The sequence below is a fragment of the Echinops telfairi genome, unplaced genomic scaffold (assembly GCF_000313985.2).
Source record: "Echinops telfairi isolate 266 unplaced genomic scaffold, ASM31398v2 ScPeMD7_7469;HRSCAF=8507_0, whole genome shotgun sequence".
Lineage (NCBI taxonomy): Eukaryota > Metazoa > Chordata > Mammalia > Afrosoricida > Tenrecidae > Echinops > Echinops telfairi.
Window position 1 is genome coordinate 46,565,339 of NW_022111372.1, and position 13,147 is coordinate 46,578,485.

The 13,147-nt window shown below is 42.9% G+C and overlaps 1 protein-coding gene across 2 annotated transcripts in view; it reads left to right on the plus strand.

Moving 5' to 3' along the window:
- Positions 1–10,416: 10,416 nt before the first annotated feature.
- The window catches only part of RUFY1 (RUN and FYVE domain containing 1), a 62,385-nt gene continuing 59,654 nt past the window's right edge, over positions 10,417–13,147 (plus strand). For both annotated transcript variants that reach the window (XM_045284425.1, XM_045284426.1), the window contains exon 1: positions 10,417–10,510. In XM_045284425.1, the coding sequence (XP_045140360.1) occupies positions 10,495–10,510 (16 nt within the window). In that variant the 5' untranslated portion in view covers positions 10,417–10,494. The remainder of the gene's footprint in view (positions 10,511–13,147) is intronic.

Below are 13,147 nucleotides of genomic sequence, written 5' to 3' on the forward strand. Positions count from 1 at the left end.
AAATGTAGCAGAAAGGAATTATTGAAAGCCAATTGAAGGTTGAACATGATAGTGGGACAAGAGGAAAGTAAAAGGAAATAGAGGAAGGAACTAGGAAGCAAAAGACATTTATAGAGGTATAAATATAAGCATGTACATATGTAAATATATTAATATATAGCAATAGGGGCATAGGTCTATGTACATATATTTATATGTTAAGTATTAAGGTAGCAGACAGACATTGGGCCTTGAATCAAGTACTCCCTCAATGCAAGAACACTTCGTTCTAATAAGCCGGCATTCTGTGATGCTCACCTTCCCTACACAATAACTGAAGACAAAATGGGTGTGTAAGCAAATGTGAAGAAAGTGGATGGCACCCAGCTATCAAAAGATATAGTGTCTGGGGTCTTCCAGGCTTGAAGTTAAACAAGTGGCCATCTAGCAGGGAAGCACAAAATCCCACATGGAAGAAGCACACCAGCCTGTGTGACCACGTGGTGTTGACAGGATCCGGTATCAGTCATCAGAAGACCCAAAACAATCCTATTGATGTGAACAAGGGGGGGTCAGAGTGGAGACCCAAAGCCCAACCATCTGTAGACAATTGGACATCCCCTCACAGAAGGGTCACAAGGAAGAGACGAGTCAGCCAGGGTGTAATAAAGCACCGATGAAACATACAACTTTCTTCTAATTCTTTAATACTTCCTCCCCCTCACTATCATGACCCCAGTTCTACCTTACAAATCCGGCTAAACCAGAGCATGTACACTGGTACAGCTAAGAGCTCTCAATACACAGAATCCAGGACAGATAAATCCCTCTGGAACAGTAATGGGAGTAGCAATACCAGGAGGGTAGGGGGAAGATGTCAGGAGAAGAGGGAGAAAGGGTGAATTGATGGTGATGATCAATGTGTAACACCTACCCTACCCCCACCCACCCTGAGGGCGATGAACAACAGAAACGTGCGTGGAGGGAGACAGCCGACAATATAAGATATGAAAATAATAATAATTTATGATTTATCAAGGAGTCACAAGGGTGAGAGGGTGGGGGAGGAGGAGCTGATACCAAGGGCTCAAGTAGAAAGAAAATGTTTTGAAATGATGATGGCAACATATGTACAGGTGTGCTTGATACAACTGATGTATGGATTGTTATAAGAGCTGTAAGAGCCCCCAATAAAACGATTTATTAAATGAATATATAAACGGTTAAAGAAAAGTAATACACCACAAGGCAAAATATTGAACAATGTAGGGAGCATCAAAAGTAGATAAAAAGAATACACAGAACTACTGTACAAAAAATAATTAGTCCATATTTAACTACCGTTAGTATGTGATCAAGCACCACTAATATAAAGGAAGAAATCCAAGCTGCACTAAGGCAATGATGAAAAATAAGGCTCCAGGAATTGATGCAATTGGTATTGATGCAATTGATGCGATGGAAATGTTTCCACAAACAACGCTGCTCTACGAGGACCACTTGTCTATGCCAAGAAATTGGAAAGACAACTATCTGGCCAAATGATTGGAGGAGGTCCACATTTGTGCTCATTCCAAAGAAAGGTGACCCATAGGAAGGTGGACATTACCAAGTACCAGCATTACTATCACATTCAAGTAAAAATCTGCTGAAGATAATTCACACAAACAGCAGCAACAGTATATCAACAGGATTGAGAAGAAGATTTGGACTGAGAGCGATCACTGCTGATGTCAGATGGATCTTGGCTCAAAGCAGAGAATCTTGGAAAGATGTTTACTTATGTTTTATTGACTATGCAAAAGCATTCAACTGTGTGGATCGTAACATAACATGTGGAGATTGGGAATTCCAGAACATTTCACAGTGGTTATGTGCTGGGCTTTGATCTGCAAGGTCAGTCAGCAGTTTGAAATCATCACCTGCTCCTCAGGAGAAAGATGGGGCTTTCTAGTCCCATAAAAAGTTACAGTCTCCAAAACTCACGGGGGTAATTCTGCTCTGTCACATAGGGTCTCCATGAGTCAGCACCGACTCGATGGCAGTGAGTTTGGTTTGGGAGTTTAATTGTGTTCACAAATCCTGTATACAACAAGAAGCAGTCGTTCAAACAGAACAAGGAGATACAACGTGGTTTAAAATCAGAAAGGTTTAAAAAAATAAAAATAAAATCAGAAAGGTTGAGCATCAAGGTTGTATCGTTTCATCATAGTTGTTCAATTTATATGCTGAGCAAATAAATCAAGAAGCTGGACCATATGAAGAAGAACTCAGCATCAGGATTGGAGGAAGCTCATGAACAACTTGTGATGTGTAGATGATAGAACCTTGCTTGCTCAACGTGTATAAGAAGCACTTGCTGATCAAGATTAGGGACTGCAGCCTTCAGTGTGGACGGCTCCTCGGTGTGAAGAAAACAAAGACCTCACAACGAAACCAAGAAACATCATGATCAACAAAGAAAAGATTGAAATTGTCCAGGGTGCACAGTCTATGTCAACGGAAGCAGCAGTCAGGAAGTCAGATGTTAAAAAATAAATGTTTTTTAAAGTCAGATGTTGTATTGCATTGATCATATCTGCTGCAAAAGACATCTTTAAAACATTAAGAAGCAAAGGTGTCATATTGAGGACTATGGAGAATGGAAGCCAAACCTTGGCATTTTTAATCACTTCGCATGCATGTGAACTCTAGACAAGGAAAAAGGAAAACTGAGGAAAAAGTGACGCCTTTGAATTACAGTGTTATGAAAGAATATTGACTACAAGGGGATTCAAAATGTTCATAGAGAAATGCTATTAAAAGATCATCGGATTTTTCCATACTCTATTGAAGCTCCCTATTATACCATCAACTGCCAAAAGAATGAAAAAAAATCTATCATGGAAGAACTACAACAGGAATGCTCCTTAGAAGTGAGAGTGATGAGACGTCATCGCTGGGCACGTGATCAAGAGGGACCAGTCCCTAGCAAAGACATAATACTTGGTGAAGTCTATTTAAAAAAAAAGAGGAAGATCCTCAGCCAGCTAGATTAACACAGGGCTACGAAAACAGGCTCAAACACAGGCATGATTGTGAGGGTGACCCAGGATCAGGCAGTATTTCATTCTGTTACACATAGGGCCACTATCAGTTAGAACGGACCCGATAGCACTTAACAACAACCACTCAAATAGAGCTTATTTACCTGGACTATTCTCTCAAATGTATCGCCTCATGATGGCAAAATGGCTGCCCTCGTTCCAGGCATTACATCTATATTCAAGAGAGGCAAAAAGGTAAAGACGCGGGTTACCATGCAATCTTCCCATTTATCAGGAAAAGCAAAAAACTTCCTGGAAGTCCCAAACAATGTCTGAATAGTGTCCATGTGTAACATGTAAATAATAAATGATAACGTGTAAATCTTAGTATTTCATTGGACTTACAGGGTTCCACTATCGGGGAAAAAAGGAGGAAGGGGTAACGGGTAAACAACTTCAAGGTAGTTAAAATAAAAGGCAAAGAGCTCGTGACTGCAAAAGATTGTTTTGAAAATCGAGAAACCCAGTCAAGAAACTCTGGACAAATTCTCCAGTTCGTGTACAAAGGCTTCTACAGACAAGCAGAGAGGTATCGCTGAAACCTTTCTGATTGGTTGACATTTGCAGAATTGGGAGCTGACTGACCATCTTCAGCAGGGGTTAGGTCCCCCTTGGGTGTAGGCTGTATGGGATTATGGAAAAGTACAGCATATGGTTAAAAACAAATCAACCGTCAAGTTGATTCTGACTCATAGTGACCCTACGTAGGGTTCCAGGGCTGTGAATGTTTACAGGGGTAGCTAGACTCAACTTTCTCCCGAGGAGCAACTGGTAGGTTTACCCCACAAAGTTATAACCTTGCAGTTAGCAATCCAATGTTCGCTCAGCTGCACCACTTAGGCTCCTTCCAAAATAAGGAAATGGAGTCAGGAAAAAAACATTTTTGAGGGGCCATTTTCTGACAGTCAACAACCACCACAGGTGTGTGTTCTGGCACATTAGATCTTGTAGACACATGGAGCTCAATTTAGGAGGTTAGCAAAACTGGATCTGAGAAACAGGCAAGGGGATAATAATGAAGCTAGATCTGCTTTATATTGGTGGACTCTTAAAATCTTAAAGCAAACCGTTTGTGGGATTAAAAATTGATCACAAATGAAAATGCGAAATATTCTTATGCTTAAGGGGTTTGCATACAGAAAAGCTAGGGATGGGTAGTAGTGATGCAGTGGAATGAGCATCAGGCAGCTAACTGTAAGGTCAGAAGTTCAAACCTACCAGTCTCTCAGAGGGAGAAAGTAAAGCTAATGTCCCAGTGAACTGTGTCTCCTTTTGTTCATTCGCTTTGGGAGTCTGTTAGAATTTATGGTGCACTCACTTGCCTTCAATGTCTCCCTTTTGAAATTACAGATTACTGTAATTATTATTGAAGTCATTTAAGAAAAGGAGAATATGAAATATATCCAAAAGTAAGGTAAGTGTAGAGTGGGCTAAGAGTTGTTCCTGGTTTTGTGATTTTCGTGCAGTTTGTTTTCGTTAGCTTATGAATTGTTTTGGCATCTTTTGCAGTAAAAACTGCAAGAAACGAATGACTTGTCGTTTTAAGCCAGAGAACAGGAGTGCTTGCTAAAGAGTAACCAGACTGAAAAAGTTGTTCTTTTGTGTCCCAGAGAAAAGCACGTGCAACCACCACCCACTGGGGCAGGAATCAGCACAAACAACACCTGCCTTTACCAAATCTCTCCCCACTGTCACGTGTGTAAAAAGCTCCTCTCTTTGTTCCAAAGAGCCCTGCTGAGTGGCAGGCTAAGCTGCTAACCTCAAGGTCCGCAGTTTGAAACCACCAGCCAGTCCACAAGAACAAGAAAAGGCTTTCTTCTCCTGCCAGGATTCACAGTCTCGGTCCACAGGGACAGTTCTGCTCTGTCCTGTAAGACTGCTGTGAGTCAGAACTGACTCGATGGCAGTGCGCTTGGTTTTTTGTTGTTCTTGGTTCCAAAAGGCAGAAGAAGTCATCTTCTGTCTCCTTTGTATTTTCCATCTCACAAATAAGACCGTCTTTCTCTTTGCCAAAAGCAGAGAGTATGTTGGCTTCACTTCGGTGGCAGACGGTGACCCGGATTTTGCAATAACAAGACTGTCTCCTCCCATAAAGATTCGCAGTCTCAGAAACTCTAAGCCAACAATCTCTTCTGTCCTGTGGGGTCTATTAGTCCACGTCCGCTTGATGGCAGCGAGTATTTAACACTGGTTTATTATAACTATAAATACATCTTTCTGAGGCTTAACACAACTTTTTTCTTTTTCACAGCTATGTGAACAAGGTCATCAAAACCACATTTCTCTGCAAAACTGCTCGTTTCTAGGTCAAAGGTACAGTGGACATCTTTACAGAGGTGGCAGGCTGTATTGTGTGACAGAAAGGTGAAAAATGGAGTACCTTAGGACAAAGAAGGATTGACCTGGGCCTTAGCCAGAAGATTTAGTCACGTCAAGAGCCTTAACTTTGGAATGCTCTTTTCAGGACATAACAAATGTTTTTCGTTTTGTTTTGTTGGTTTTTTTTAATGCTCTTAAGGAAAAGTCTTCACACGGATGCTTATCCATAGACGTCCTCCTCAGCTGCCTTTAGGAAATGTTTAAGATAACTGCCTTCCAATTGCTCTGTGGCACAACAGGTGAAACATTAGTCTGTCAACAGAAAGGTCTGTGGTTCAAACCTACTAGCTGCTCTGCACTCTGCAGGAGAAAAGAAAACTGTCTGATCCCATGTAGAGTGACAAGCTCAAAAAACTACAAGGAGAAATTCTACTTTGTCCTACAGGGTTACTATGAGTTTGAATAGATTCAATGGCAGTGGGTTGGGTTTGGAAAGACCCTGTAAATCCCCTTTAGTCACTTTTTCAAACGATTGTGGTTTGGTCCAGATTCACCCCAACTCTATGTCCAACAGAACAAAACACTGCCCAGTTCTGCATCATCCCCCAAACTGTTGCTCTGTTTGAGTTCAGTGTGCTGTGTCAACCAGCTTGTGGAGGGTCCTTCTCTTCTTTGCCAAGCAGGATGTCCTTTTCCAGGAGCTGGTCTTTCCTAATTACATGTCCAGAGTACATGAGACACAGTCTTGACATTCTTGCCATCAATACTGACTGAAGAAAAGAAGAATGCATTACTAATCAAGGGAAGATGAGATATGCAAAGCACAACCACCCGGCATTGAGAGAGGATCTAAACGTTTGTAGGCAAAGGCATATTTGGGAGGAGCCAACGCACACAAATAACATATATCCTGGGGGTGCGCAGTCTCTAGGGATGACATAGAGTAAATGCAAGTGACAATGAGCCATTCAAGGGGGATCAGAAGGGAATGATTGCAGTAAGGATAGTCTCCAATTTTCATGGTAACATGGGGGAGATCCATAGAGACTGCTTCATTAAGATGGAACTGTAATAAATACATAATTTTAAAAAAATAATTTTTTAAGATGGAGCTGTAGTCCTTGACACAGGTCAAAATTAGAAAAGTTGCTTATTTCTCTCAGACTACCATTACTGTTCATACTCATGACGTCCATGTCTCTCAATGTTCCCCTCACCATGGCTCAGAAAGAAGAATTGAGAGGGGAGCACAGAGCATTTTCTGGGACAATTCTGACCTTAGTAGTGTTACTGGTCGAGGGGGTTATGTGGTGTTTACGTACCACAGAGGTTGGCCCTGAGGGACTCGGAGATCTTCCACATTGAACAGGAAGGGGTAGCCTAGCCAGCAAGATGTTAAATGTCTTCCTCATGCAACTGAGCGTACGGAGTCACAAACGTACTACTCTTCCCTAAAAGGGGCCCAGAGATGGAAACAAGCCATACAATTCTCCACATAACTGAGAGCAAGGAAAAATAAAATCAAATACTTTAGATGGCAAAGACTGGCCAAATAATACAAAAGAAGAAGAATTAAGCTTTAAAAAATAAAACTGCCCCCAAAACTGTGTTTAACTGTGCTTTTGTCAGTTATGAGGGTGTAAAAAAAAAATCAAAAGTAAAACCAAATGGTTGTTTCTCTGTGAATCTGTCTGAAACTAGAGTCTTAAGTCCTCTATAGGTCCACAGGAGCATTAAGGCTGGGGCTGGGCCTCTTCAGGAAGGTCAGTCTCTGGGTGGTTGTCCCTGCTGGCCCAAGGTTTCAAGAGTGTGTAATAGATCCAAGCATCTATTCCCACACCTTGACTGGAGTCTGTATAAATGGTGATTCTCTTTCTCATCCCTATTTCTAGGGCTCAGGTTAAAGCAACTCATTCTGTCAGATAAATGCTGATCCCAGGAGGCAAGGAAGCATTCCCAATGGTCTTTTCTAAAGTCACTACTGAATATCCAGCCTTATGGACATCATACTGACAAAAAAAAAAAAAAACTGCTGTAAAAAGGGCTACATCGGAACTTTCCAATGGGGTGTCACTTAGGTCATTCCTGGAAGCATAGTTCTGCAGGACGACCTGCTGGCAGTCATGCAGGGGCTCTCTCCTTCTGGTAAGAAGGTTGCAGGGTTTGGGGACAATAAGTCAGATTTTATGTTCCTGGGTAGACACTACAAATACATTTCTACCCTTCCCTCAGCGAACCACTCCATGATGACCTTGGACGCTGACTTGTGGGCAGCATGGCAGAACCCAGGGACTACCCCTGAAGGGCTTAAATAGAGGCCCAGAAGAATGAACTGAACTCTGCCTGGAAGGTGCCTGCACCCTTGGACTGAGGACTGGGGTACTCCGATGGGAAAGGAAGCGTAGAATGGCCGCCCGGACTTGGAAGTGCTGGTTATTTTACATGCCCCGGCTTGGTGGGTGTCCAATGGAAACAGACCCAGAATCACTACATATTTAGTACCTCGATGCACCGCACCCCCGCACCCCCATTGTGACACGACAGGTTTTGATCCATTGGGCAGGGATCTGAGCTTGGAAGAATTGATCCAGGAAGTTTCCCCTGGCACCAATCCCCATGCTTAGGGTAAACAGAGTTCAATGGAATGGGAGATCGAACTGTGTAGAGCAACAACTCATGAGTTGGGGCTCACGGTGGAAGTCTACTAGCATAGACTTCTCATACCGACAGTGTCCAGAGCGCTGTGTCATTGAAAAAATTGATGATGTTATCAGTGCAATCGCCTTATACCCCAGGGGGATGATTGACAATGTTTCACTTTTCTGTTTCTATGGGGTTTTGCTTTCCTGCTTTCAGTTTATTTGTTTATGTGTTAGCTGGTTGGTTTGTTGCTCTTTAGGTGAGGTTAGTCTTGTGGGGTTTTGCTTTTGTCATATTGCAGCTGCCAAAGTCAACCTGAGTCATGCATATCCCAGGCACAAGCAGGCGGATTCTGAGGCCCCACTCAATTCTGGCCCCAACTCCAGAACAATTAGTTCTGATAACATGGCCCTGCTTGAAACTCACCTTCATAAATTGATCACTGTGTAGTTAAGAAAGCATATGTTGCCCAGCTATCAATCAGAATAGTGTCTGAGATCTTAAAGGCTTGTATTCAAACAAGCAGTCATCTAAGCCAGGAGGCAGCTAAGTCCACATGGACGAAGCACACCAGCTTGTGTGATCCAAAGATGAAAATTCAAATCCGACGAAGGGAAAAGTATCAGAGCTTAAATTGGGAACACCCAATATGTAGAAGGCTACGGAGGATAGTGGGAGCCCCAAACTGATCTGCAGTGTCTAGTCAGATTAAGTCGCTGGCAGATCACCCCCTAGTCACAGACAAGTGGCTCAAACAGCTTTACTATCCAATAGATATCATTGTAATCTTGATTATGCTGGATCAAACTTGATACTTGATCAGCTGACCTCCCTCTTGACCCAACCTGAAATTGTTCTAGGTGCAAGTATTTCATGCATGTTCCTGACCTTTTAAATATTGATGGTGGTCTTTTCTTTCTTAGTCATTATTTATATTTCATCTTTATTTTATTGTTACTTTATCCTTGCCGCATTACTTTGTTTCTGGTTTTTATTGTCTGTTGGGTTTTCCAATTTGTGAAGCACAGAAGGAGTAGATGCATAAAGATAAGAACTGATGCAAGGATTTATAGGGGGGTAGAGGTGGGGGGTGGGGGATATGGAGAGTGAGGGGATGGGGGAGCCAACAATGTATGTGGGAAGGGGGAGGGAGCACTAGAACTGATTGTGATTGCACAACTGATTTTACAAACTATTTAACCATGAAAGAAAAGGAAAATGGTCTAAATTTGATTGAGGAATGAGTGCATAATTCTTCTTGATATGACTGAACTATTGAATTGTATGATATATGGATTATGTGCAAATAAAACTGTAAATTTTTTTAAAAGGTTGCAGGGTTTAGCAAAGTGCAGGTTCCAATTTGTACCATGGGTTTCCCTTAGCACTAATTAATGCTTCTTTCAGGAGGTCATTGTTCTCCATCAGAAAATTTTATTGGGATCAAGTCTTATGGCAAATGAAACGAAACACTCTTCCTTCAGGGTTTGGGAGTCAAATAGGGACTAGTTTTGTGTGTATATACATACATTCAGCTCAGTAGAGTGATGTCAGACAGGGCAATGAAGACATTCCCACCTGAGAGGAAAGAGAGACTGTCACAATGCCCTGCACTGTGAGCGAAGATTCTGACCATACAGCGTCCCCTATGGACACAACTGGAAACTTATCTCTGTGAACTCCAGAGAGGTTCCTGGGGCAATTCTGGGATATTTTCCTCAATCATCAAGATAGTATCTCTCTCTGGCTTTTGATAAGGAGGGTTCCCTGTACATCGTAGAAAAAGGAATGGCTAAAAGCCTTGCGAGAGACAGGGAGGAGTCCTAAAGAATTCAACTGCAAGTCCCGGGCCCCTCGCACAGGGGGTCCTATAGTGGAGAGTTTGTTCAATGCCATACAATCAACTCGAATGAGTCAGGGATCCTGGGACCACTGGTTACTTGGGCCTCCTGGCCTTCAGCGTCAGACTGGGGATTTCAAAGGAAGAAGACGAAAAGACTCAGGAAAGGGTTATCTGCCTGGGTCTGAGAACAAACCCAGGTCGAGCTGCCTCTGCCCACTGCTTCTTGAGTTGCAAAGCAGACCTGACCGCTTCCAGGGGGAAATTAAAAGTAGAAGGCAAAGGTAAAAGCATAGGCCAGAGTCCATTCACTTACCTGTTCTGTTGAAATGGCCCACATAGGGTGCCAAAATGTTGCAACTTCTCTGGCGTGTCCAGGGACGCTTGGTCTCGTGAACCGAAGGATGGACACACAAACCACAAAAGGCAAGGGAAGTTTATTTGGAAAGAACAGAAAAGCACCTGACGCAGCCGGTGGGGACGTGAGTTACCACTAAGTGAAGTATGTCTTGGGGGGTTTGTCAGGGATGGGGTTCTTGGCCTCTCTGCATCTCCACGTTATGAACGGACCAATCGTGCGACAGGTCCTGGTTCTGGGCTCCGCTGGGTCTTGCCGGAGCATGAACAAGGATGTGGATATGCAAAGGTCAGCAAAAAGGGTCGGGTTCGATGACCATGGAGTTTAGAATCAGCCTAAGGGTCTGATGCTTGCAGGCTTCAGATCAGATTGTCCTCGCCTGTGGAGCTCCCCCGGCCAGACGCCCTGCCACTCCTACAGCTCCTCCGCACCAGGCCTCTCTCGTCACTCAGCTGGCGCTGTCTCCTCTCCATTATTGTCTTGATTTGTGTTTTCTCAGCTTAGAATTGTTAAGTTTGTTTACTTTTCTCTCGATCCTGTTTGTGGACCCTGTTAAGAAGAAGAAGAACCCTTCGAAGAAGTCAGGTTCCATGGTTTCATTTTTGTTTACCTGGACTTTGTGTGTGGGAGAAAGACAGGGCTTTCTCACCGGTAAAGAGTTACAGTGGGGAGAGTGAGCACTAGAACTGAAAGTGATTATACAAATCATTTTAAAGGTGATTTAATCATGGGGGAATATAAAGAAAATGTTCTGAAATAGATTGTGGTAACGATTGTACAATTCTGCTTGATATGATTGAACTATTGAATTGTGTGATATGTGGATAAGTGTCAATAAAACTGTTTGTTGGTTTTTTAATTTTTTAAAATTAATTTTTTTAATTACAGTGGGAAATTCACAGGGGCAATTCTATCTTGTCCTATAGAGCCAGCATCGACTCGAAGACAGTGAGGGTTTGTGTCTCAGAAACCCATTCTGAAAATTGACCTTCTCCTGCAGTGTTCAACAGAGGTAATTCCTGTTTTCTACAGGAGCTCTGATGTAAATTTGTTCTGCAATCACCTGGTGGGGGCGCAAAAATATATAGCATATATATTTATAATAGAAGTTCTGGTGGTGTGGTAGTTTGGGGGTTTGTTTTTTTTTTCTGTGACCCAGAGTAAAACCTGGAAAATAGTGCTCTGCTTTGAAACTTTTTGTATCCAGATTCGAACATTTAAACAAGATAATTCTGTTTTTCAAAGAACTCTGGGCCGCTATAAGCCAACACTTTGAGTTGTTAACCATAAAGTCAGCAGATCAAACCCACCAGGCCCTGACTGCCTTGGTCAGAAGGTCCCTAGACCAACCTTGCGAACTCTTCAGTCCAACGTAATGTATGCGTCCCAATCGTGGTTCTGCCTGAAACTGCGATGTATTGATCCACCACCCAGCAGGACTTGTGAGTCTCCTTTATGCTCCATTGTTCTCAGGTGTGGCCCAAAAGAATAGAACGTTTAGCCAAGGCGGTTACTAAAGACTAGACAGCTACAAGGAGATGCCATAGACAACAAAGTAAACTGTTTGGGTAAGAAAATCTGTTATCTTAGCTAAGAATCAGTGTGTGTTTCTTGGGGCAAGGTTTCTGGTTTGGGCAGTTTGTACAATCATTTGGTTTTTACAAATGGCCATCATTTTCAGTGGAGCAGTGTTGGGGTAAGTTGGAATCTAAAAACTCAAAATGGAATCTTTAGCAACCGGGTCGAGGATACTTAGCGTCACTATTGGGCCATGTGCACAATTCCTTTACTCTTAGTTCAAATACTGAGTTAGTGCTAGAACCACCATTGTAGACCAGCTAATATTCACATAAAACCAGCTTAGGTCAACTAATAATTCAAAAGGAAACAAGAAGCGCTGGCGGCAGAGTGGTTACGCATCGGGCTGCTAACCACAGTTTGAAACCACCAGCCATTCCGTGAGAGAAAGACAGAACTTTCTACTCCTGGGAAGAGTTACAGTCTCAGAAACCCACAGGGGCAGTTCTATCCTGCCCTATGGGGTCGCCATGAGTCTTGGCATCAACTCTGTGGCAGTGGGTTTAGTTTCTTACAATTGTTTTTTTTTAATAATTACAAGTGTCCTTGCTGTGCTTATCTCTTAAGCCTCTTTTACGAAGAGGAAATCTGTGATCTGGAACACAACTTACAGGGTTTCATGAGCTAGTTTACAATGTCCCAGCATCTGTCCTGCTCCTGGTAGTGTGTGCTAAGCTCCTCTCACGGCATTCTTTCTGCAACCTATGGTTTCTTTGTACATGATTGCCTGAGTCCTTGGCTAATTTAATTTTTACAACCATTATTTCCTTTGTATGCTGTATACTATCTCCAACACCATGTCCCATTTATGTAACTGCATGAGTGTAAATCCTTAAGACACCAATGTTCTAAGGATCTAGTGACCTTGTTCTAATGATCTCCCTTATCCAGGGCTTTGTGTTCTTGGGCTTTGTGCTGTCTTTGTCCTGTTTAAAACGTAATAAATCTTCTCTTAAGTTCTATTTGAGATTTGGAGTCTCTTGCACCCCAAAACAAATTTTGAACCTTGCTTTCTTGCCTTGCTTTGCCTGTGCTAGACTGGTCCTGAAAGCAGCAATGGAAAAATGACATGGTAGCAACTACAGATGAAAAAGACGTAGCTCCCCCCAAAAAACGAGGGCCACGGGGACCCTCCCTGTTAGGTGCCAGGCACTGTGCTCGGGTGCAGAACGGTAGGTGAAACTGTGAAAGCAAGTTTCATGGGACGAGTCCTGCTGACTGGTGGGCACGCGGGTGCGTCTCCTATGATAATGTGTGCTTTTCTCTGCGCGTTTAAAGTGAGAGCAAGGGCAGGCGAGAGGGGAGAGAGAATAGGAGCTCCCGCCCCACGCAAAGAGACAGATGGCG